Source organism: Oncorhynchus tshawytscha, linkage group LG19 (assembly GCF_018296145.1).
Source record: "Oncorhynchus tshawytscha isolate Ot180627B linkage group LG19, Otsh_v2.0, whole genome shotgun sequence".
Classification (NCBI taxonomy): Eukaryota; Metazoa; Chordata; class Actinopteri; order Salmoniformes; family Salmonidae; genus Oncorhynchus; species Oncorhynchus tshawytscha.
The window spans coordinates 15292741-15319157 of record NC_056447.1 but is presented as its reverse complement, the minus strand read 5'-3'; the positions used below and the strand labels follow the sequence as shown (position 1 = coordinate 15319157).

The 26417-nt window shown below is 42.1% G+C and overlaps 1 protein-coding gene across 1 annotated transcript in view; it reads right to left on the bottom strand.

Annotated features, from left to right (window-relative positions):
* The window catches only part of abtb2b (ankyrin repeat and BTB (POZ) domain containing 2b), a 148726-nt gene that overhangs the window by 13916 nt on the left and 108393 nt on the right, over positions 1-26417 (bottom strand). The window contains exons 3-4 of the mRNA XM_024379159.2: positions 24601-24811; positions 6625-6777 (exon numbers count right to left, since the gene is read on the bottom strand). Coding sequence (XP_024234927.1) covers positions 6625-6777; positions 24601-24811 — 364 coding nt within the window. The remainder of the gene's footprint in view (positions 1-6624; positions 6778-24600; positions 24812-26417) is intronic.

The window sequence follows — 26417 nt, the reverse complement described above, 5'->3', positions numbered from 1 at the left end:
TATTTCACTTATAATTCACTGTATCAGATGTCTTGTGGGTCAGAAAGTTATATACACTAAGTTGACTGTGCCTTTAAACAGCTTGGAAAATTCCAGAAAATTATGTCATGGCTTTAGAAGTGTCTGATAGGCTATTTGACATCATTTGAGTCATTTGGAGGTGTACCTGTGGATGTATTTCAAGGCCTACCTTCAAAATCAGTGCCTCTTTGCTTGACATCATGGGAAAATCAAAACAAATTAGCCAAGACCTCAGAAAATAATTGTAGACCTCCACAAGTCTGGTTCATCCTTGGGAGCAATTTCCAAACACCTGAAGGTACCACGTTCATCTGTACAAACAATAGTACGCAAGTATAAACACCACGGGACCACTCAGCCTTCATACCGCTCAGGAAGGAGATGAGTTCTGTCTCCTAGAGATGCTATAAAAAGTTGTGCTATAAATTCTCAGACAGCCCAAAGATTCCTAGATGCCTTTCCAGACTCCCTCTGCCTACCCAAGGACGTCAGAGGACAAAAATCAGTTAACCACCTAACCGAGGAACTCAGTTTAACCTTGCGCAATACCCTAGATGCAGTTGCACCCCTAAAAACTAAAAACATTTGTCATAAGAAACTAGCTCTCTGGTATACAGAAAATACCCGAGCTCTGAAGCAAGCTTCCAGAAAATTGGAACGGAAATGGCGCCACACAACACTGGAAGTCTTCCGACTAGCTTGGAAAGACAGTACTGTGCAGTATCGAAGAGCCCTCACTGTTGCTCAATCATCCTATTTTTTTCCCAACTTACTTGAGGAAAATAAGAACAATCCAAAATGTATTTTTGATATTGTCGCAAAGCTAACTAAAAAGCAGTATTCCCCAAGAGAGGATGGCTTTCACTTCAGCAGTAATAAATTCATGAACTTCTTTGAGGAAAAGATCATGATCATGAGAAAGCAAATTACAGACTCCTCTTTAAATCTGCGTCAGTCTGGTTTTAGACCCCATCATAGCACTGAGACTGCACTTGTGAAGGTGGTAAATTACCTTTTAATGGCGTCAGACAGAGGCTCTGCATCTGTCCTCGTGCTCCTAGACCTTAGTGCTGCTTTTGATACCATCGATCACCACATTCTTTTGGAGAGATTGGAAACCCAAATTGGTCTAACCGGACAAGTTCTGGCCTGGTTTAGATCTTATCTGTCGGAAAGATATCAGTTTGTCTCTGTGAATGGTTTGTCCTCCGACAAGTCAACTGTAAATTTTGGTGTTCCTCAAGGTTCCATTTTAGGACCACTATTGTTTTCACTATATATTTTACCACTTGGTGATGTCATTCGGAAACATAATGTTAACTTTCACTGCTATGTGGATGACACACAGCTGTACATTTCAATGAAACATGGCGAAGCCCCAAAATTGCCCAAGCTGGAAGCCTGTGTTTCAGACATAAGGAAGTGGATGGCTGCAAATGTTCTACTTTTAAACTCGGACAAAACAGAGATGCTTGTTCTAGGTCCCAAGAAACTAAGAGATCTTCTGTTGAATCTGGCAATTCATCTTGATGGTTGTACAGTCGTCTCAAATAAAACTGAAGGACCTCCGCGTTACTCTGGACCCTGATCTTTTGACGAACATATCAAGAACGTTTCAAGGACAGTTTTTTCCCATTGACGTAACATTGCAAAAATCTGAAATCTTCTGTCCAAAGAAGATGCAGAAAAATGTATCCATGCTTTTGATACTTCTAGGTTAGACTACTGCAATGCTCTACTTTCCGGCTACCCAGATAAAGCACAAACAGGTTATATCCTTCCTGTTTGGCCCTGTCCGGGGGTGTCCTCGGATGGGGCCACAGTGTCTCCTGACCCCTTCTGTCTCAGCCTCCAGTATTTAAGTTGCAGTAGTTTATGTCGGGGGGATAGGGTCAGTCTGTTATATCTGGAGTATTTCTCCTGTCTTATCCGGTGTCCTGTGTGAATTTAAGTGTGTTCTCTCTAATTCTCTCTTTCTCTCTTTCTTTCTCTCTCTTGGAGGACCTGAGCCCTAGGACCATGCCTCAGGACTACTGCTGTCCCCAGTCCACCTGGCCGTGCTGCTGCTCCAGTTTCAACTGTTCTGTCTTATTATTATTGGACCATGCTGGTCATTTATGAACATTTGAACATCTTGGCCATGTTCTGTTATAATCTCCACCCGGCACAGCCAGAAGAGGGACTGGCCACCCCACATAGCCTGGTTCCTCTCTAGGTTTCATCCTAGGTTTTGGCCTTTCTAGGGAGTTTTTCCTAGCCACCGTGCTTCTACACCTGCATTGCTTGCTGTTTGGGGTTTTAGGCTGGGTTTCTATACAGCACTTTGAGATATCAGCTGATGTACGAAGGGCTATATAAATACATTTGATTTGATTTGAAAATAAACTTCAGTTAGTGCTAAATACGGCTGCTAGAATCCTGACTAGAACCAAAAAAATGTATCATATTACTCCAGTGCTAGCCTCCCTACACTGGCTTCCTGTTAAGGCAAGGGCTGATTTCAAGGTTTTACTGCTAACCTACAAAGCATTACATGGGCTTGCTCCTAACTATCTTTCCGATTTGGTCCTGCCGTACATACCTACACGTACACTACGGTCACAAGAATTTCTTAGCAAACAGCTGGAGGCAGGGCTTTCTCCTATAGAGCTCCATTTTTATGCAATTGTCTGCCAACCCATGTGAGAGATGCAGACTCGGTCTAAACCTTTAAGTCTTTATTGAAGACTCATCTCTTCAGTAGGTCCTATGATTGAGTGTAGTCTGGCCCAGGAGTGTGAAGGTGAATGGAAAGGCACTGGAGCAACAAACTGCCCTTGCTGTCTCTGCCTGGCCGGTTCCCCTCTCTCCACTGGGATTCTCTGCCTCTAACCCTATTACAGGGGCTGAGTCACTGGCTTACTGGTGCTCTTTCATGCCGTCCCTAGGAGGGGTGTGTCACTTGAGTGGGTTGAGTCATTGATGTGGTCTTCCTGTCTGGGTTGGCGCCCCCCATTGGGTTGTGCCGTGGCGGAGATCTTTGTGGGCTATACTTGGCCTTGTCTCAGGATGGTAAGTTGGTGGTTGAAGATATCCCTCTAGTGGTGTGGGGACTGTGCTTTGGCAAAGTGGGTGGGGTTATATCCTGCCTGTTTGGCCCTGTCCGGGGGTATCATCGGATGGGGCCACAGTGTCTCCTGACCCCTCCTGTCTCAGCCTCCAGTATTTAAGTTGCAGTAGTTTATGTCGGGGGGATAGGGTCAGTCTGTTATATCTGGAGTATTTCTCCTGTCTTATCCGGTGTCCTGTGTGAATTTAAGTATGCTCTCTCTAATTCTCTTTCTCCCCATCTTTCTTTCTCCCTCTCGGAGGACCTGAGCCCTAGGACCATGCCTCAGGACTACCTGGCATGATGACTCCTTGTTGTCCCCAGTCCACCTGGCCATGCTGCTGCTCCAGTTTCAACTGTTCTGCCTGCGGCTATGGAACCCTGACCTGTTCACTGTGATTACTATTATTTGACCATGCTGGTCATTTATGAACATTTGAACATCTTGGCCATGTTCTGTTATAATCTCCACGCGGCACAGCCAGAAGAGGACGGGCCACCCCTCATAGCCTGGATCCTCTCTAGGTTTCTTCCTAGGTTTTGGCCATTCTAGAAAGTTTTTACTAGCCTCTGTGCTTCTACACCTGGATTGCTTGCTGTTTGGGGTTTTAGGCTGGGTTTCTGTACAGCACTTTGATATATCAGCTGATGTAAGAAGGGCTATATAAATAAATTTGAAACAAATACAAACAATGGTACGCAAGTATAAACACAATGGGACTACGCAGCCGTCATAACGTTCAGGAGACGCTTTCTGTCTCCTAGAGATGAACGTACTTTGGTGTGAAAAGTTCAAATCAATCCCAGAACAACAGCAAAGGACCTGCAGGAGGGACTGGTGGACTTCACAAAATAGATGGCATTATGATGTAGGAAATTATGTGAATATATTGAAGCAGCATCTCAAGACGTCAGTCAGGAAGTTAAAGCTTAGTCGCAAATGGGTCTTCCAAATGGACAATGACCTCAAGCATACTTCCAAAGGTGTGGCAAAATGGCTTAAGGACAACAAAGTCAAGGTATTGGAGTGGCCATCACAAAGCCCTGACCTCAATCCTATAGAAAATGTGTGGGCAGTACTGAAAAAGCATGTGCGAGCAAGAAGGGCTACAAAACCGACTCAGTTCCACCAGCTCTGTCAGGAGGAATGGGCCAAAATTCACCCAAGTTATTATGGGAAGCTTGTGGAAGGCTACCTGAAAAGTGTGATCCAAGTTAATCAATTTAAAGGCAATGCTACCAAATACTAATAGAGTGTATGTAAACTTCTGACCCACTTGGAATGTGAAGAAAGAAATAAAAGCTGAAATAAATCATTCGCTCTACTATTATTCTGACATTTAACATTCTTAAAATAAAGTGGTGATCCTAACTGACCTAAAACAGGTAATTTTTACTAGGATTAAACGTCAGGAATTGTGAAAAACTAAGTTTAAATATATTTGGCTCAGGTGTTTGTAAACCTCCGACTTCAACTGTAAATTAAATACACAACCATACAATTAATTTGGGGGCCCTAGGATATTTTTGCTCTTTTGAGGTTAATTTCCTGCAATTCTATATAGTGTAACATGTACTGTCTGTTGTTGCTGTTTTTTGTTTTGTTTTTTACAACACCAGGATTTATGAACATTTTCGCAGCAGATGGAAACTATTATCTTTGACTTCACCATCTATTGATATGTCCAAAGTTTTAGCATCTTTCATAAATGCTTTAAAAATTCACCTTTATTTAACTAGGCAAGTCAGTTAAGATCAACTTCTTATTTACTATGACGGCCTACACCGGACGACGCTGAGACAATTATGCGCCACCCGATGGGACTCCCAATCACGGCCGGTTGTGATACAGCCTGGATTCAAACCAGGGGGTCTGTAGTGACGCTTCTAACACTGAGATGCAGTGCCTTAGACCTCTGCGTCACTCGGGAGCCCAAAAGAGACATGCACTGGCAGGCTTCTGAGGCGGAATAGCAAAGCCAAGTCAGCCCATGCTCATGGTTCTCACAGGGGAAGTGAAAGGATACGCTACAATTACTTTGCAAATGATGCACTTCACCAAGATAATCCATCGACCTGACAGGTGTGGCATATGAAGAAGCTGATGAAAAGCCATGATCATTACACAGGTGAACCTTGTACTGGGGACAATAAAAGGCCACCTTAAAATGTGCAGTTTTGTCACAGATGTCACAAGTTTTGAGACAGTGTGCAGTAGGCATACTGACTGCAGGAATGTCTACCAGAGCTGTTGCCAGAGAATTGAATGGTCACTTCTATACCATAAGCTGCCTCCAACATCATTTTAGAGAATTTGGCAGTACGTCCAACCGGCCTCACAACTTCAGACCACGTGTAACCACGCCAGCCTAGGACCTCCACATCCAGCTTCTTCACCGTGCTGAGGAGTATTTCTGTCTGCAATAAAGCCCTTTTGTGGGGAAAACCTGATTCTGGTTGGCTGGGCCTGGCTCCACAGTGGGTGGGCCTGGCTGCCAAGTGGGTGGGTCTATGCCCTCCAAGGCCAACCAATGGCTGCACCCCTGCCCAGTCATGTGAAATCCATAGATTAGACCTAATGAATTTATTTAAATTTCCTTATATGAACTCTCAGTAAAACCTTTGAAATCGTTGCATTTTGTGTTTATAGTTTTGTTCAGTATATATCATACTTTGACTAATATGATGACTTAATGACTTCAATCATTGTCCAACATCATGAGTAATCTCTGGGCATCGTCTTGTGGTACTTTAAACCACATCAGGCAACCACTTTTGAGGTCTTGGAAAAATACCCCAAAAACATTTTTTGGAGGCTGTATCTGCCCTTTAATTTAATTGTACACCAGCAAGAGACCATTTATTTGGCTGGCTTTGTTTTTGTACTGTACAATGTACAGTATTGTACATATGATGGCAGAGTTTGCAAAAACAAATGACCACCCGATTGATAGGCTATAAATCTTAATGGAAAAAACTATTGGCATGCTAACTGGCTACACAACACACACGGGCACACACAAACAGGCCTTACTTCTTCAGAAAGTTGCAGGAAATACAAATCACTGATTTATTTTTATGAATTATGCGAAACGAGTTACATTTAAATACCCTACCGCTATTTTTCGTCTGTGAGCTGCACCACATGACAACCAATTGTTTGAGCTGTGCACTCTTGCTGCCTGACCAATGATGTTCTGCTCAAACTAAGCTATGAGTGCGGTGTGTGCGTAACACACATTATGTAACACACACATTATTTCACCTTTATTTAACTAGGCAAGTCAGTTAAGAACAAATTCTTATTTACAATGACTGAACCCTTCCCTAACCCGGACGACACTGGGCAATTGTGCGCCGTCCTATGGGACTCCCGATCACGGCCGGTTGTGACACAGCCTGGGAACGAACCAGGGTCTGTAGTGACGTCTCTAGCGCTGCAATCCAGTGCCTTAGACCGCTATCTCTGCTATCTATTTAACTGCGTGTGTGTGTGTTTTTGCTCTCTCTCTTACTTCAGCTGTCTGGGTTCACAGTCCATGCCTGGGAGGAGCTGTCTAGCGGTCTGTCTGACATCATCGCTGTCCACCAATAGGCTGCGGCGGTGCTCAGCGTGCACAATAGCCACTCGCATCCACTCCATCAGGGGCGGCAGCAGCAGGAAGGGCCTATGGAAGACACAGAATGGTGTTACAGAACAATTCACACCCCATCAATACCTGTATCCTTCAGAAAGGGGCTATGGAGAGAGAAATCCTCTATTCCCTATTAAGTGCAGTAATTTTGACCAGGGCCCATAGTGCTCAGTGACAGGGTGCAATTTGGGGCGCTTGATTTTTGCCCCAAATATGAGCTCCAGGGAGAACCAGTTAAGGAAAGAAGGGCTTGTGTCCCAAATGTGTAAAACAGGGCTTGTGTCCCAAATAGCACCAATATGAGAAAAGTAGTGCACTATTTAGGGCATAAGGTGCCATTTGGGACACACTCACGGGCTGGATGGGAAACCAATCTGTCCCAAATAACATCCTGTTTTGAAAGAGGAACTCCAACTTTCCAGTCTAAATATGCATTTACTAAATGTAGCAAGTGATTTAGCTGCCCAGGAGAGTTCAGGGAGAGAGAGAAAAGAGAGCGAGAGAGAGAGAGAGCGTGTTCTTTCCTTTTTGAGTATCTCTGGCTCAGACCTGAAGACCAGCATTCAGCAGGATAACATCTCCTGACCCTGAACACCACTTGTGTGTGTCTGTATGTACATCCTTGTGTATCTTGACTGGAACGAATTGCAAAAATTGCTGAAGTTGGAGACTTATACAGGTGGGGCAAAAAAGTATTTAGTCAGCCACCAATTGTGCAAGTTCTCCCACTTAAAAAGAGGAGGCCTGTCATTTATCATAGGTACACTTCAACTATGACAGACAAAATGAGAAAAAAAATCCAGAAAATGACATTGTAGGATTTTTAATTGAATTTATTAGCTATCTGAGCAGCTATCTCTGCAGCTCACCGATCGCTGCAGCTGTACACAGCCCATCTGTAAATAGCCCATTCAACTACCTACCTCATCTCGATATTGTTTTTATTTACATTTGTTTTGCTTTTTTGCACACCAGTATTTCTACTTGCACATCATCATCTGCACATCTATCACTCCAATTTTCTAAATTGTAATTACTTTGCTATTATGACCTATTTATTGCCTTACCTCCTTACTCCATTTGCACACACTGTATATAGATTTTTCTATTGTTATTGACTGTACTTTTGTTTATCTCATGTGCAACTCTGTGTTGTGTTGTTTTTTTTCTTGCACTGCTTTGCTTTATCTTGGCCAGGTCGCAGTTGTAATTGAGAACTTGTTCTCAACTGGCCTACCTGGTTAAATAAAGGTGAAATAAAAATAAAATTGTAATTATTCTGCCTGCTAGCCATGTAATAGAGATGGAAGCAGTCAAGGGGGTGAGACCAGTATAGAACCAGAGTGTCATTGATTCCCGCCCCCCTTCTTCACCCACCACTTAACCCCCCCCCTAAACCTGAGCCTGTTAGCAACTACCAATTCCCCCTAAACCTTTTAAAACCCCACCAACAACCTAACCCCTATTTCCTAATCACCTGCCCATCAATTGCCTACACACACTCACAGAACTTCCATCCCCCACCCTCAGCTCCCACCTACCAAGCCAACCCATAGCTGCAACCCCCAACTTCAATTATTCAAACCCCCCCAGCCCCCATCGGTCCCCTGGCTGCCTCTCAACTGTCAGACCTCGGTGACAGCAACAGAGACTTTCCCTGTTCTGTCACTATGTGAATGCACTGGAGCATCTGTCCCTCTTTCTGTCTCTGTCACTAGAGGTTGATAAGACAACTGAATGACAGTATCAATGCTAGCCAACAATGCTATTGAAGTTTAAGAGTGCTAACAATGAGAACAATGTGAATGAGACCACCTTAGAGTTGCCTGCTGTGCCAGAGTGTAGATGCATGAATGACACCACAGGTGTTCGGGTGCTCATTATCCACAGTCAATACACACTACGGAGACGGTGTGTGTGTTCGTGTGTCTCCAGGGCGTTGCTCAGAATAACATCACAGCAGGAGTGTGTGTGATAACACAATCTTTAGAGATGAGGGAGACAGTATTCAAAACACTCATTACGATCACTGTTGCTGCTTCACACGATCAAAGACTGCAATAAAACAATACAACTCCTCCTATATTGATGTTTTATTGTCACATACACCAGATACATGCAGTGAAATGTGTTGTTTTACAGGGTCAGTCATAGTAGTACGGCGCCCCTGGAGCAAATTAGGGTTAAGTGTCCTTTCTCAAGGGCACTTCGAAAATATTTTTAACCTTTAAGGCTTTTCGAACCCTCTAACCACTAAGCTACATGCCACATATACTCCTATTGTTTACTACTGGCTCTGTAATCCCATCTATATTTAAATATAACAGCAAACACTTAGACAATAATATACAAGAATCCAGATACGGCAAGTAGTGATATTGTTGATGTGTTTGGGAGTGAGGGAGGGAAGGAGGGAATTAGGGAGGGAGAGAGAGAGAGAGAGATATTACCATAAGACAGACCACATATTCACCCGGCACACCATAATTGACAAACAAACCAAAATAAAAGCAGAAAAGTCTTCTCATGCATTGTTGATTTCAAAAAAGCATTTGACTCAACTTGGCATGATGGTCTGTAATATAAATTGATGGAAAGCGGTGTTGGGGGAAAAACCTACAAATGATAAAATGCATGTACACAAATAACAAGTGTGCAGTTAAAATTGGCAAAAAAACACACAGATTTCTTTCCACTGGGTCGTGGGATAAGACAGGGATGCAGCTTGAGCCTAAACCTCTTCAACATATATATCAACAAATTAGCGAGTGCACTAGAACAGTATGCAACACCCGGCCTCACCCTACTAGAATCTGAAGTCAAATTGTTTGCTAATTATCTGGTGCTTCTGTCACCAACCGAGGAGGGCCTACAGCAGCACCAAGATCTTCTGGACAGACACGGTCATACTGGGGCCCTGACAGTGAATCTCAGTAAGACAAAAATAATGGTTTTCCAAAAAAGGTCCAGTTGCCAGGACCACAAATACAAAATTCCATCTAGACACTGTTGCCCTGGATCACACAAAAAACTATACCTATCTCAGCCTAAACATCAGCACCACAGGTAACTTCCACAAAGCTGTGAAGAAACTGAGAGACAAGACAAAAAGGCACTTCCACGCCATCAAAAGGAACATAAAATTCAACATTCCAATTAGGATCTGGCTAAAAATACTTGACTCAGTTACAGAATCCATTCCCCTTTATGGTTGTGAGGTCTGGGGTCCACTCACCAACCAAAAATTCACAAAATGGGACAAACATCAAATTGAGACTCTGCATGCAGTATTCTGCAAAAACATCCTCACCAAATAATGCATGCAGAGCAGAATTAAGACGATACCCGCAAATAATCAAAATCCAGAAAAGAGACGTTAAATTCTAAAACCACCAAAAAGGAAGTGATTCCCAAACCTTCCATACCAAAGCAATTACCTACAGAGAGATAAACTTAGTGAAGAGTTCCCTCAGCAAGCTGATGTTTGCTGAGCAACACAATTAGACCCAACGAAATCATTAGAAAACAAAAAGATAATTACTTGACACATTGAAAATAATTAACCAAGGAAACTGTGCAAACTGGAATGCTATTTGGCCCTAAACAGATACTACACAGTGGAAGAATACTTGACCACTGTGACTGACCCATAAATTAAGGAAAGCTTTGACTATGTACAGACTCAGGTCACAGTTATGAAAACTTAGGACACTTAAGAGGCCTTTCTACTGACTCTGAAAAACACCTAAAGAAAGATGCCCAGGGTCCCAACTCATCTGCGTGAACGTGCCTTAGGCATGCTGCAAGGAGGTATGAGGACTACAGATGTGGCCATGGCAATAAATTGCAATATCCGTACTGTAAGATGCCTAAGACAGCACTACAGGGAGACAGGACGGACAGCTTGATCGTCCTCGAAGTGGCAGACCACGTGTAACAACACCTGCACAGGATCGGTACATCCGAGCATCACACCTGAGGGACAGGTACGGGATGGCATCAACAACTGCCTGACTTACACCAGGAATGCACAATCCCTCCATCAGTGCTCAGACTGTCCGCAATAGGCTGAGAGAGGCTGGACTGAGGGCTTGTAGGCCTGTCCTCACCAGACATCACCTGTCTATCACTTGTTTACTTTGGTGCAAATAAATAAACTGTGCATGTGTCTGTATCCATAATTGTCACCAGGATCACTCTACTCTGTGTCACTTTACTGCATATTAGTTATGACAGCACAAACAACACTCTGGCTCTCAGCCCAGAGCCTTTTCAAATAAAGCATTTTCATCTCCAATACTAAACACTTATTGATTCACCAAAAAGCTGCTCTCTAGATTAAACCAATCAGAAACCAGTTCCACATTCCCAGAGGTGCTGTATAAAATGAAAAAAATCCCCCTATCCTGGTTTATTGAATGGTCTACTTAATTTATGGCCCTCTCGTATCTGAACAAGAGGCCTGAAATGGGACACTCTCAGCAGCTTTAAGACAAGAATGGAGTGTGTGTGTGTGTGTGTGCACATGTTTGTCCTTGTACTCATGAGTGTGTGTGTGTGTGTGTGTGTGTGTGTGTGTGTGTGTGTGTGTGTGTGTGCATCGGTGTGTATACACACACCACTGCCAGTGACCCACACAGGAAATTAGATGGAGCGTGTCTGTCTGTACCCCACCCATCATGTACCTCACCCATCATCACCCTCACAATCTGTCCCCATCACCATGTTACTCCACAACACACACACACACATACAGACCAGCCCCCAACCTTTCACAGGAACCGGTGTCCCCTCTGTCCATCAAAACCAGATGCCTGCATTGGACTGAAACTAAATAACTCGAGGGCTAGTCCACTCCACTAACCCACTTCCAAACACTATACCCCACACTAGTGTTGTCACGATACCAGAATTTCCACTTTGATACCGATACCAGGTTTAGTATCACAATTCTCAATACCGTCACGATACTTGATACCGAAACGAAACCACAACAAAGAAAATAAAAAGGCATATTAGCCAAAAGTCAGTTATTGCTCTGTTCTATTAATGGGAATCTATTGAGTTAAACATTTGACCATTTTTATGTGTATTTTTTTGAGACAGCCATGTATGCATTAATGAATAGATTATACAATCATACAATCAATTTTACTTTGTTTTTACCAATCTAACCACAAAACAACATAATGGTAATAATTAATTTGAATGGTAAATCTCCATTGATAAACTGGGTAAATCAAGATGTAGCCTAAGTCTATTTAAAATACAGGTGAATGCATATTATTCAAAAGGATTGTGTGAATGCATTATTATGTGAATGCATTATTATTTTGTTATTTGAGCTTGTTTTAGCTGATTTCATGGGGCTACAAAATCCCTTCTATTTAGGACACATTTTGTTGGCAACTGCGAGGATAACAATATTATTTTATTGAAGTGATCAACAACATTTGCATAGAATAAGCAATCTCTTATATAAAAGTGTGCACTGTCTCTAAGAAAAAAAATACGTAATTTGCGAGGCAGAACGTGGCTGTGTAATCTGACATTGTGGCTATGTAATTTTGTGGAAACCAGACGGGAGGCGAGGGAGACTAAAAAGTTAATGAGTTTTTAGTGGCGAGGGAGACTAAGTGGCGTTTTGTTGACAATCGGCAAATTTTGCGTTACAGTTAGCATATTATCACAAACAAAGTACTAGGGTACTGAATTGATGTTTGCTTCAGTTGTAAGCTAGCAAGGAAAGGTAGCCTACAATTAAAACTGAAAGCTACCGGTATCGTCCTGTATGGTAAAGTGTTCTAGGCTGGTCGGACATTGTTTTGCGAACAGTAATGAACAGTTTCAACATTTGTACATGCCGTGTTAAATTATTCAAGTGCGTTAACTTCTGTGCAGAATGAGTGGGGAGCTAACACAGACTCTGGGCTCAGTTAAAACAGGCCTAAACACCATTCTCTTTAGGATGGCTTTCTGTGGATAGATGTGCTCCTTGGTTTCCAAGTCCCTTGTAGCGTCACCTGTGTTCTTTGTGTCAGTTGCCCATTTTTTTCCTATTTGGTTTCAATTTAAAATGTCATGCACTTTGAGATTATTCTGTATAATGAAAAGTGCTTTACAAATGTAATAAATTGTTATTATTAACAATGCAGACAGCACTATTATTATTAACAAACCAGACAGCACTAGCAATGAACTGGAGCAGGCACGCTCTTCGCGCTATAAAGGGCTGTGCTGATAGACCTGATCCTCTCAATCACGAGACACATTTTACAGAAGTTTCTTTTGTATCGAAAAAGTACCGAAGTTTCGGTATACCGTGCAGCACTACCCCCCCACACACACAGTTGGGTTTGTACTAAAATCACAGATTACAAAAACTCTTGGAGACAGTAGATGTGGACTTCGCATACACGTTTTTAAACAAATATATACAGTGCATTCGGAAAGTAATCAGAACCTTTTAACTTTATCAACAAAAAAATTAGGTTACAGCCTTATTCTAAAATGGATAAAACATTTTCCTCAGCAATCTACACACAATACCCGATAATGACCAAGGAAAAACAGAAATATCTTCAAATAAGTATTCAGACCCTTTGCTATGAGACTCGAAATTGAGCTCAGGTGCAGCCAGTTTCCATTGATCAGCCTTGAGATGTTTCTACAACTTGATTGGAGTCCACCTGTGGTAAATTCAATGGATTGGACATGATTTGGAAAGACACACACCTGTCTATATAAGGTCCCAAAGTTGACAGTGCATGTCAGAGCAAAAACCAAGCCAAGGTCGAAGGAATTGTCCATAGAGTTCCGAGACAGAATTGTGTTGAGGCACAGATCTGGAGAAGGATACCAAAACACTTCTGCAGCATTGAAGGTCCCCAAGAACACAGTGGCCTCCCTCATTCTTAAATGGAAGAGGTAAGGAACCACCAAGACTCTTCCTAGAGCTGACCGCCCGTGCAAACTAAGCAATCGGGGGAGAAGGGCCTTGGTCAGGGAGATGACCAAGAACCTGATGGTTACTTTGACAGAGCTCCAGAGTTCCTCTGTAGCGATGGGAGAACCATCTAGAAGGACAACCATCTCTGCAGCACTCCACTAATCAGGCCTTTATGGTAGAGTGGCCAGACGGAAGCCACTCCTCAGTAAAAGACACATGACAGCCCGCTTGGAGTTTACAAAGGCACCTAAAGGACTCTCAGACCATGAGAAACAAGATTCTCTGGTCTGATGAAACCAAGATTGAACTCTTTGGCCTGAATGCCAAGTGTCACGTCTAGTGGAAACCTGGCACCATCCCTACGGTGAAGCATGGTGGTGGCAGCATCATGCTGTGGGGATTTTTTTCAGCGGCATGGACTTGGAGACAAGTCAGGTTTGAGGGAAAGTGAGATCATTGATAAAAACCTGCTTCCGAGCGTTCAGGACCTCAGACTGGGGCGAAGGTTCACCTTCCAACAGGACAACGACCCTAAGCACACAGCCAAGACAACGCAGAAGTGGCTTCAGGACAAGTCTCTGTATGTCCTTCTGTGGCACAGGCAGAGCCTGGACTTGAACCCGATCAAACATCTCTGGAGAAACCTGAAAATAGCTGTGCAGCGATGCTCCCCATACAACCTGACAGAGCTTGAGAGGATCTGCAGAGAAGAATTGGAGAAACTCCCCAAATACAGGTGCGTCAAGCATGTAGCGTCATACCCAAGAAGACTTGAAGCTGTAATCACTGCCAAAGGTGCTTCAACCAAACACTGAGTAAAGGGTCTGAATACTTATGTTTCAGTTGTTGTTTTTTTTTTTTTTTACATTTGCAGAAATGTGATAAAACCTGTTTTCGCTTTGTCATTATGGGGTAGATTAATGAAGGAAAAAAAAATATTTCATCAATTTTAGAATTAGGCTGTATTGTAACAAAATGTGGAAAACCTCAAGAGGCATGAATACTTTCCGAATGCACTGTATATCCATTATCAGTGTATTTTACATTGTAATAAAGCCAATGCAGGCTTATCACAGTAAGGTGTTTGCACCCTAACCCCTGACTCCTCATCCTACCCCTCAACGGCTGATCTTAGCTCAGAGATCCTAGATTTAGAGCCAATGAGATGTAAATACAAACAGGCCAGCCAGAGTTTAACTGACCTCTTGATTTGTACACAGCACGTGTCTGGACTCATGTAGATCCAGGTCCATTACAACTACAACAGATCTGATAGCAATCTAATAACGAGACAGACTCAGACCTTGGTGTTAACAATATTAAGTTGCCCTCAATCACAGATCTAGGATCATATTATCTTGCTTCCACACATAAATGTAAACACTACAAAATGGAAAATATCTGACCTTGTATCAGTGTTTAGGGGCAACATTATCTCCCCACTTTGTATCACCACTACACATTGTCCAATTAGACAGCCACTTTCTACAGCTAGAGCCTGTGTGTGCGTGTGTGTCTGCATATGTGTGTCTGCATGTGTGTCTGGGTGTGTGTGTTTAGGGTGGTCTGGGGAGTCGAATTACTCATGCTTTGGAAGCAGAAAATATTGGTCTGGGAAGGGAGAGGAGAGGTAAAGAAAGGGTAAAGTAAATTGTCATTAACATCTCTCACTGATGAAAGTGGTTGTTTACATTAAATATATTTAGTGGGATGACTCGGTGTCAGTAAAATATACCACACATGTACGAAAGAATGCGCACACACATGCCCTCACACACACTTGTAACAGACGCACACAAAACACACACACACATATATTAACACAATGCTTTCATGGCATTGTCTGTTGAATGTTGAATTAAGTATGTAGTTGTGGTTAGAGTTTACAACAAAATGTTAATGGAGGTTTCTGGAGAGAGAGTGAGGGGAAGAGAGAGAGAGCAAGAGAGAGATTGAATGAAAGCAAGAGAGTGAGAGAAAGAGAGCGAGGGAAAATTATGGTGGCATCACACTATAATTATTGTCAGATACTAATTGTACCTCACATCTCTCACACACACACGCGCACACACACACACACACACACACACACACACGCACACACACACACACACACACACACACACGCACTTGTAGAGGTCTGGTGGAATGGAGAGTTGTGTGTGGTGTTATTTTCTCTTTGATAATAATGAGAAGAGCATATTTGCTCTTTCATCTCTTCAGTAGGTCCTATGATTGAGTGTAGTCTGGTGTGAAGGTGAACGGAAAGGCACTGGAGCGACGAACCGCCCTTGCTGTCTCTGCCTGGCCGGTTCCCCTCCACCGGGATTCTCTGACTCTAACCCTTTTACGGGGGCTGAGTCACTGGCTTACTGGTGCTCTTTCATCCCGTCCCTAGGAGTGGTGCGTCACTTGAGTGGGTTGAGTCACTGACGTGATCTTCCTGTCCGGGTTTGGCGCCCCTCTCGGGTTTGTGCCGTGGGGAAGATCTTTGTGGGCTATACTCGGCCTTGTCTCAGGGTAGTAAGTTGGTGGTTGAAGATATCCCTCTAGTGGTGTGGGGGCTGTGCTTTGGCAAAGTGGGTGGGGTTATATCCTTCCTGGTTGGCCCTGTCTGGGGATATCGTCGGACCGAGACACAGTGTCTCCTGACCCCTCCTCTCTCAGTCTCCGGTATTTATGCTGCAATAGTTTGTGTGTCGGGGGGTTAGGATCAGTCTGTTATATCTGGAGTATTTCTGCTGTCTTATCTGGTGTTCTGTGTGAATTTAAGTATGCTCCCTCTAATTCTCTCCCTCCCCTCCCGATGACCTGAGCCCTGGGACCATGCCTCAGTACTACCTGGCCTGATGACTCCTTATTGTCCCCAGTCCACCTGGTCATGCTGCTGATTCAGTTTCAACTGGTCTGCCTGCGGCTATGGAACCCTGACCTGTTCCCCGGACGTGCTACCTTGTCCCGCACCTGCTGTCTCTAACTCTGAATCCTCGGATATGAAAAGCCAACTGACATTTACTCATGAGGTGCTGACCTCTTACACCCTCTACAATCACTGTGATTATTATTATTATTATTTGACCTTTCTGGTCATCTATGAATGTTTGAACATCTTGGCCATGTACTGTTATAATCTCAACCACAGCACAGCAGAAAAGGACTGGCCACCCCTCAGAGCCTGGTCCCTCTCTAGGCTTCTTCCTAGGTTCCTGCCTTTCTAGGGAGTTTTTCCTAGCCACCGTGCTTCTACATCTGCATTGCTTGCTGTTTGGAGATTTAGGCTGGGTTTCTGTATAGCACTTTGTGACATCAGCTGATGTACAAAGGGCTTTATAAATACATTTGATTGATTGATTGATTGAGGTACGGTATGGGAGCCAGCTGGAGTAGATGTGTGCGTGTGTCTCAGGATTAGGGTTGCAAAGCTACTGGTAATTTACCAAAGTTACCAGAATCTACAGTACTTTTGGTAATTAACAGAAAATCTATGGCAATCTATCGTAACTTTGGTAATTTATACTTGAATAACTGTAAAAAATATATTCATATATAGTGTTAATTTATTATTTCTGGGTCATTATTGTCCATGAATTTCTAGTAGATAGAAAGTATGGTTCAAGAGAAAATAGCCTAATTAATCAAAAAATGATCTAATCAACAATGGCATTATTTCCAACTATTGACTTTTCACAACTGCCACCGGTTTGATGCCAAAACATTCACAACAAATACATATTGACATTGTAAAATAAATAAAAGTTTGTAAAAAGAAAAAAAAAATACCTTAAAAGGAGATTTCATGCTGACACCCTCATTCTAAACACCAATGGTATTCACCAAGTTGATGGTTTATATTTAGGATAATGTTTTACAGCTTTACAGACACCTGTGATAATCTGAAGTACCCAAAAGAGCCACTAGATGTCTTGTGATATATTACATAAAATCCTTGAGATACCAAAATTCTGGTCGTTTCCTGGTAAATGTAGAAAGTTTCCAGTAATATTCTCTCCCTTTGCAACCCTACTCAAGAAGCGCACATACAAACACACACATATGCCGCTCCTACCATAACCAAACACAAACATTCCCTTGGATGCATATACAATCAAACTCAAATGAAAAACACACAGCCCACGAGGCACAGACATCAATTCAACATCTATTCCACATTTGTTCAGCAAAATTGTATTGAAATGATTTCAAAACAACATTGATTCAATCAGTGTGAGCAACTCGGAGATTGACATGCCTAAAAACACTAGACTAGTGAGTGAGAGCAGCATCCACTTTGTATGCAAGAGTGCATAGATACCTTTACACAGCTCACCATAACATAACTCACAAGTGTGTCATTAACCCTTGAACATACAGGATAAATTTCTCCTAAACCTCACGCACGCACGCATATCATTTAGATTTGAGATTCTTCAAAGTAGCCATCCTTTACCTTGATGACAGCTTTGCACACACTTGGCATTCTCTCAATCAGCTTCATGTGGAATGCTTTTCCAACAGTCTTGAAGAAGTTCCCACATTTGCTGAACACATGTTGGCTGCTTTTCCTTCACTCTGCGGTCCAACTAATCCCAAACCATCTCAATTCGGTTGAGGATGGGTGATTGTGGAGGCCAGGTCATCTGATGCAGCACTACATCACTCTCCTTCTGGGTCAAATAGCCCTTAAATAGCCTAGATGTGTGTTTTGGGTCATTGTCCTGTTGAAAAACAAATCATAGTCCCACTAGGTGCAAACCAGATGGGATGGCATATCAATGCAGAATGCTGTGGTAGCCATGCTGGTTAAGTTTCCCTTGAATTGTAAATAAATCACTGACAGTGTCACCAGCAAAGCACCCCCACACCACCTCCTCCATGCTTCACGGTGGGAACCACACATGCGGAGATCATCCGTTGACATACTCTGCATCTCACAACAACACAGCGGCTGGAACCAAAAACCTCAAATTTGGACTCATCATACCGAAAAGACAGATTTCCACCAGTCTAATGTTCATTGTTCGTGTTTCTTGGCCCAAGGAAGTCTCTTCTTATTATTGGTGTCATTTGGTAGTGGTTTCTTTGTAGAAATTCGACCTTGAAGGCCTGATTCAAGCAGTCTCATCTGAACAGTTGATGTTGAAATGTGTGCAGGGTTGCAAACTTTCTTGTACATTTCTGAAATTCTTCATGGGATGTTAAGCCCGGGATTTTGGGGAATTTTGCTTAAAGTCATCAAAAAAGTTAGCTTATAACAGTGAACCTTTGTAGTGGGATACACATAAGGCAATTCTAGATCTTGTGGCATATTTGGGCTAAACTATCCCCAATTCAATGGAATTGCAACCCTCTGCATGCACAGTAAATTCTTCCATTACATGTACAGCTGATTCTCAAGATCTTGCACACTAATGAGATGCTATTGAGCCCACACTACTACACTGTCTGAGCCAAGGACTACATGCTTTCTGGTAAGTTTTGATTACAATACTGAGTGGAGTGAATATATTTAATATGACATAAAAGCTTCTTTGTTAATTAGTAAATAGTAGCCTACAGCAAAGTGTGTTTAAATAATTTCTAACTTGTTAACAATTTTAGTTTTTGCTACCATATGGGTTTAGCTTGCTTGAGTCTGCTAACTGAGGAGTGTTAATTGTCCGGTCTCTATAAATGTTTCATTTTAAAACATTTATTTTACTAAGGAATTGTTTAATCTAACTGCTTAACTATTTATCTGCACGTGGAAAGGTATTTTTACTCATTTTTACAGGAAAATGCCACGGGCACTATCTGATGAGTGGAGACATTTCACTTCAGCTAATGTAGAAGGAAAAGCTTTGTACATTTGCAAATATTGTGCCAAATCATGTGAAGAATGCAACAAATATGCAGAATCATCTGGACAAGTGCATAAATTTCCCTCATTGCTCACAACAAGCAAACTCTGACAAAAGTCCCTCTACATCTATTCGAGGTGAAAATTATGAATCCGACACCTTATCGATAGCAACAGCTCATGGTCCTCCAGGAATCAAAGGTTTTTTGACTCAATGGAGGAATGTAGTCAGAGAAATGCTGATGAATGTCTTGATCGAGCTGTGTATGCAACTAGTTCACGTCTGATGCTCACAGGAAATGTGTATTGGAAGAGATTTTTGAATGTTCTTCGCCCAGCATACACCGCTCCAACCAGACATGCTTTATCTACTAAGTTGCTTGATGCAGAGTTCAACAGAGTTCAAGTGAAGGTCAAGCAAATCATAAAGAAAGCAGACTGTATTGCAATCATCTCTGATGGGTGGTTAAATGTTCCCCGGCAAGGAATAATTAATTACATAATCTCCACTCCTCAACTAGTATTCTACAAGAGCACAGACACAAGGACAACAGACACACCGGCCTCTATATTGCAGATGCGCTGAAGGCAGTCATCAATGACCTTGGACCACAGAAGATATTTGCACTGGTGACAGACAATTTTGTGAACATGAAGGCTGCTTGGTCTAAAGTGGAGGAGTCCTACCCTCACATCACACAAATTGGCTGTGCTGCTCATGAAGCTGACTCCATTGGCTGACTCTGCTCCTGAAGGACATCATGGCACTGAAAACAATGGATACACTCTACAAGAGAGCCAAGGAAATGGTTAGGTATGTGAAGGGTCATCAAGTTATAGCAGCAATCTACCTCACCAAGCCAAGTGAGAAGAATAAGAGCACCACATTGAAGCTGCCCAGCAACACCCGTTGGGGTGGTGTTGTCATCATGTCTGATGTTCAGACTCTTCTTGCAGATGTAAGAGAAGAAATCCGTACTGCCCTGCCCACTTCACTCTTGCTCCAAGCAGAGGAAACTGCAATTCTGAAATACATAAAAAAGCGTGAAGACTTCTGCCTGAAGCCCATAAACGCTGCAGCGTACATGTTGGACCCCAAGTATGCTGGCAAGATCATCCTGTCTGGTGCAGAGATCAACAAGGCCTATAGTGTCATCACTACCATGTCTCACAACCTTGGCCTGAATGAGAGCAAGGTTCTTGGCAGTCTGGCGAAGTAACACTTCCTAGCAAGGGCTTTGGGATGGAGATGCAATATGCCAACATATATCATCAGCCACCTGGTGGAAGGGACTTTGTGGATCTGAGGCTCTTTCCCATGTTTCCTCCATCATCCTCCAAATCCCACCAACATCAGCCACCTCAGAGCGCAACTGTTCCTTGTTTGGGAACACACACAACAAAGCACGCAACAGGCTGACCAATACACGGGTTGAAAAATTGATGGCCATCCGGGCAAATTTGAGGCTTTTTGAGCCTGGCAATGAGCCATCCTCAACAAGGTTGGAAAGTGACAATGAAGATGAGGCCTCAGAGTCTGATGTTTAAGAGATCATTGAGGAAGTCCAGGGAGAAGACATGGACGTCTGAGAGGAAGACAACCAAAGCTTAAGTTTCTAGACTATCATTTTAGATGTATGTTGAAAACATTTTTGGGAGATGCGATGGATGATTGGGATCATTCAATATTCCCTTTCTTTTGTTGTTCAGTGAAATTGTCACGTGAAGAGTCAACTCATTTAATAACAGTTCAATTCGTAACTAAATCGTTTTTTATTTCTATTTGAAGGTTTGAATCATTTGCAATCATGTCTACTTATGATAAGGTAAAAGGTTTATGTTTCTTTCTGTCTCCATATGATATGGTAAATATATCCAATGCAAAAAACATCTACATTTAAATGGTATTTGTTAAGGTTTTCTTCCGTCGAAGGAGAGGAGGACCAAACTGCAGCGTGGTTATTTCGATTCATCTTTAATAAAGATAATAACGAACAATACAAAACGTAACATGAAAAACCAAAACAGCCCTATCTGGTGCTAACAAACACAGAGACAGGAACAATCACCCACGAAACACTCAAAGAATATGGCTGCCTAAATATGGTTCCCAATCAGAGACAACGATAAACACCTGCCTCTGATTGAGAACCACTCTAGGCAACCATAGACTTACCTAGATAACTCTACTATACCACAATCCCATAACCTACAAAAACCCCAAGACAAAACACACCACATAAATAACCCATGTCACACCCTGGCCTGACCAAAATAATAAAGAAAACACAAAATACTAAGACCAGGGCGTGACAGTATTAATATTAAATTTGCAAATATTTCTGTTAATTCCCACAGAAAGTTTCCACCTCTGAATATTCCCCAAAATGTGCAACCCTAGACGTGTCTGTTACTTGAACTCTGTGAAGCATTTATTTGGGCTGCAATTTAAGGTGCAGCTAACTCTAATGAACTTATCCTCTGCAGCAGAGGTAACTCCGGGTCTTCCTTTGCTGTGGTGGTCCTTATGAGAGCCAGTTTCAGCATAGCGCTTGATGGTTTTTGCAACTGCACTTGAAGAAACTTACGAAGTACTTGAAATGTTCCATATTGACTGACCTTCATGTCTTAAAGTAATGACGGACTGTCATTTCTTTTTGCTCATTTGAGTTGTTCTTGCCATACTACAGACTCGGTCTATTACCAAACAGGGCCATCTTCTGTATACCACCCCTACCATGTCACAACACAACTAATTATCTCAAACGCATTAAGAAGGAAAGAAATTCCACAAATTGACTTTTAACAAGGCACACCTGTTAATTGAAATGCATTTCAAGTGACTACCTCATGAAGCTGGTTCATAGAATGCCAAGTGTGTAAAGCTGTCATCAATACAAAGAAAGGGTGGCCACTTTGAAGAATCTCAAATATTTTAAATTGTTTAACACTTTTTTGGTTATTACATGATTCCATATGTGTTATTTTATAGTCTTGACATCTTCACTGTTATTCTACAATGTAGAAAATAGTAAAATAAAGAATTACCCTTGAATGAGTAGGTCTTTCCAAACTTTTGACTGGTACTGTATGAAGACATGCATGTGAACACACACACACACCTCCCTAAAATGTAGCAGGCTCAAAACATTGTCTTTTTAATTTCACCAATTACTTCCGTAACATATCCATGAACCCTGGAGAACCAACCTAAGGGAACCGACGTGTAGTTTCATAATGACGACATGAGCTACGTAAGCTGATATTTATACAGCTTTTTATCACAACTTACTGGAGGACAGGAAATAGTGGAATCAGTAGTGAGTCAGCCCTAGTCCACGCCCTGTTGTCAATGGCATACGTACAACACAAGCAGTAACTTCCAGAGAGAACCCCTGCTCTACAGGGGCTATTTGAGCAGTGATTCTCTTATTTGTATTTATTTAGTCTGAACCTAAATGACTAAAACGAGGTAGAAAGTGTGTAGAAAATGCCTACATTTACTTATTTAATCTCTGAAAACTATCTTTCTTCAATCACAGTATTATCAACACAGACTATTATCAGCACATGTTGGTTGATTTTGTGGTCTTAAACCAGTGAGCTAACTAACAATCTTCATAAAAAATGGTGTTCTCTTGTCATATACTTCCTACATTTACAATCAATATAGCATTAAAAATAGTTTCCCAGGCTGCATTTTGGCGGGGGGTTTTCCGCAGTGTGATATTGGGTCGTGACTGAGACAACCAGGTTTAATTTGAGTCCTGAGGCAAAACCAGATGAGAAATGTCCAATGAGCACACACCATTCAGTTCATTAACATGGTCATGGAACCTCTAATCTCTCACAAATCAGCTATAGGCCTACAACTCTTCAGACACTACCAATAAACTAATCAGACACTACCAATGAGATAACTATGTCTAAAAACATACAATTACCTCGACCCCAACCTCAAAGCCGAGAAGCCAGCCATAAGAGATGAAAAGAGCCACTGACAGGGTTAAAACCCATTAGCACCTCTTAAATACACTAACCCTTTCTCTTATTCACATCTTTCAAATAGTCCAAAGTTCTCCAAGACTAACATTTACACCTGTAACGACTACCTGTCCCCCCTACCTAGCATTAGCACCTGAATAAGAACCTTGTAGACTCTGTTGTGAATGGTTGGTGGGAAGAGGGGTTCACAGGAAGTTTGTGACAAGTTGATAAGAGCTCTTTAATAAAGTGATGTACTTGGTGAATGGGAGCTGTGTAAGAAAGAACTGTGGTTAGCCAACTTCGCCTATTCTCAGTTCTTAATTAAACAGTGTCAGTCACAGACACATGTTTATTTTTGTTTTTCTGCATCTACAGTTGAAGTCGGAAGGTTACATACACCTTAGCCAACTACAATTAAAATCAGCTTTTCACAATTCCTAACATTTAATCCTAGTAAAAAATCCCTGTCTTAGGTCAGGTAGGATCACCACTTCATTTTAAGAATGTATAGCAGAGAGAATGATTTATTTCAGCTTTTATTTCTTTCATCACATTCTCAGTGGGTCAGAAGTTTACAAAACACTCAATTAGTATTTGGTAGCGTTGCCTTTAAATTGTTTAACTTGTGTTGAATGTTTTGGGTAGCCTTCCACAAGCTTCCCACAATTTTGGCCCATTCCTCCTAACAGAGCTGGTGTTACTGAGTCAGGTTTGTAGGCCTCCTTAAATCGCACACGCTTGTTCAGTTCTGCCCACAAATTTTCTATAGGGTTGAGGTCAGGGCTTTGTGATGGCCACTCCAATACCTTGACCTTGTTGTCCTTAAGCCATTTTCCACAACTTTGGAAGTATGCTTGGGGTCATTGTCCATTTGGAAGACCCATTTGTGACCAAGCTTCAACTTCCTGACTGATGTCTTGAGATGTTGCTTCAATATATCCACATAATTATCCTCCCTCATGATGTCATCTATTTTGTGAAGTGCACAGAGAGAGAAAGAGAGAGTGTGTGTATGAACTGTGTGTCTGTGTGTGCGTGTGTGTGTGTGTGTGTGTGTGTGTATAAACATCCATATAACCCATACCTCTCCTTGCTGAGGGCCATCCTGGGTGGGTCTAGGTTGGGGTTCTCCATGGACTCCATCTGTGGGCAGCGGAGGAAGTAGTAGAGGGTGTGGAGGGCGTCGGGCAACCAGGAGACAATCTGTTGGGGCCGGGTGTGGCGGGCCGGGCTGAGCCCCGGGCGTACGGAGCTCAAACGCTGCATGTGGTGCATGGCTCTGGACACCAGGTCACCTAGGAGAGAGAAACAGGGAGATGGCGAGGGTGAAGGTGAGATTAGGGCTGTTGCGGTGACCGTATTACCGCCACACCGGCGGACACGAGACATGAAAGCAGTCAAATTCCATGTGAAAGTTTAGTCAAGGTAATTAGGCTTCTACAAGCTCTGATGCTGCTGATGGTCATTAGCAGCCTACCAAACTTTCTAACTGCCTGGTATTCAGCATCTATCTATTGTCCCTCTAATTACTATGACATCAATGCAAATGTAATCGAAAATCTAATCGAACACTTCATGAGAGCCCATAAGCTCATGTTGCGCAACATTTCTATAGGTTATGAAATTGCGCGAGGAAACAAAGCAACGGCCTCTACTAAAAAGAGGAGGATCCCATCAACTTTCTAAAGACTAGGTCTACTATATTTATTTCTCAACTTTCCTAATATTAAGCACATTGTTTATCTTTACAACAGAAGTATAGCATAACTGGCTGGCATGAAAAGTGTGGCGCAGCAGTCTATGGCACTGCATCTGAGTGCTAGAGGCATCACAACAGACCCTGGTTTGATTCTGGGCTGTATCACAGCCGGCCGTGATCAGGAGTCCCATAGGGCGGCGCACAATTGGGTAGGCAATCATTGTAAAATAAGAATTTGTTCTTAACTGAATTGCCTAGTTAAATAAAGGTTAAATAAAAAATGTTTAAAAAAATGAACAACAGGAAAAGCATCCTGCATTTTCCCACTGCCCCTGTCTCGAGACAGGTGCATAATAACGGTCCATTGTAAATCAAAACAAATTTCTCACATGTATTATTTAGTGTATGTAGAGACAATATTAAATCAAGAATAGTGTGATGGGTGACAATATTAGCCATTCAGTGAAATTATACAGTGGATTTGGAAAGTATTCAGATCCCTTGACTTTTCCCACATCTTGTTTTATTACTTCCTTAGTCTAAAATGTATTAACTTATGTTTTTTTTTCCTCATCACACACACACACACACACACACACACACACACACACACACACACACAACACACACAATGAGAAAGAAAAAACAGTTTCATACATTTTTGTAAACGTACTAAAAGTAAAAAGTAGAAATACCTTATTTACATACAGTGGGGCAAAAAAGTATTGTCAGCCACCAATTGTGCAAGTTCTCCCACTTAAAAAGATGAGAGGCCTGTAATTTTCATCATAGGTACACTTCAACTATGACAGACAAAATGAGAAAAAAAATCCAGAAAATCACATTGTAGGATTTTTAATGAATTTATTTGGAAATTATGGTGGAAAATAAGTATTTGGTCACCTACAAACAAGCACGATTTCTGGCTCTCACAGACCTGTTCTTCTTTAAGAGGCTCCTCTGTCCTCCACTCGTTACCTGTATTAATGGCACCTGTTTGAACTTGTTATCAGTATAAAAGACAGCTGTCCACTTCCTCAAACAGTCACACTCCAAACTCCACTATGGCCAAAACCAAAGAGCTGTCAAAGGACACCAGAAACAAAATTGTAGACCTGCACCAGGCTGGGAAGACTGAATTTGCAATAGGTAAGCAGCTTGGTTTGAAGAAATCAACTGTCGGAGCAATTATTAGGAAATGA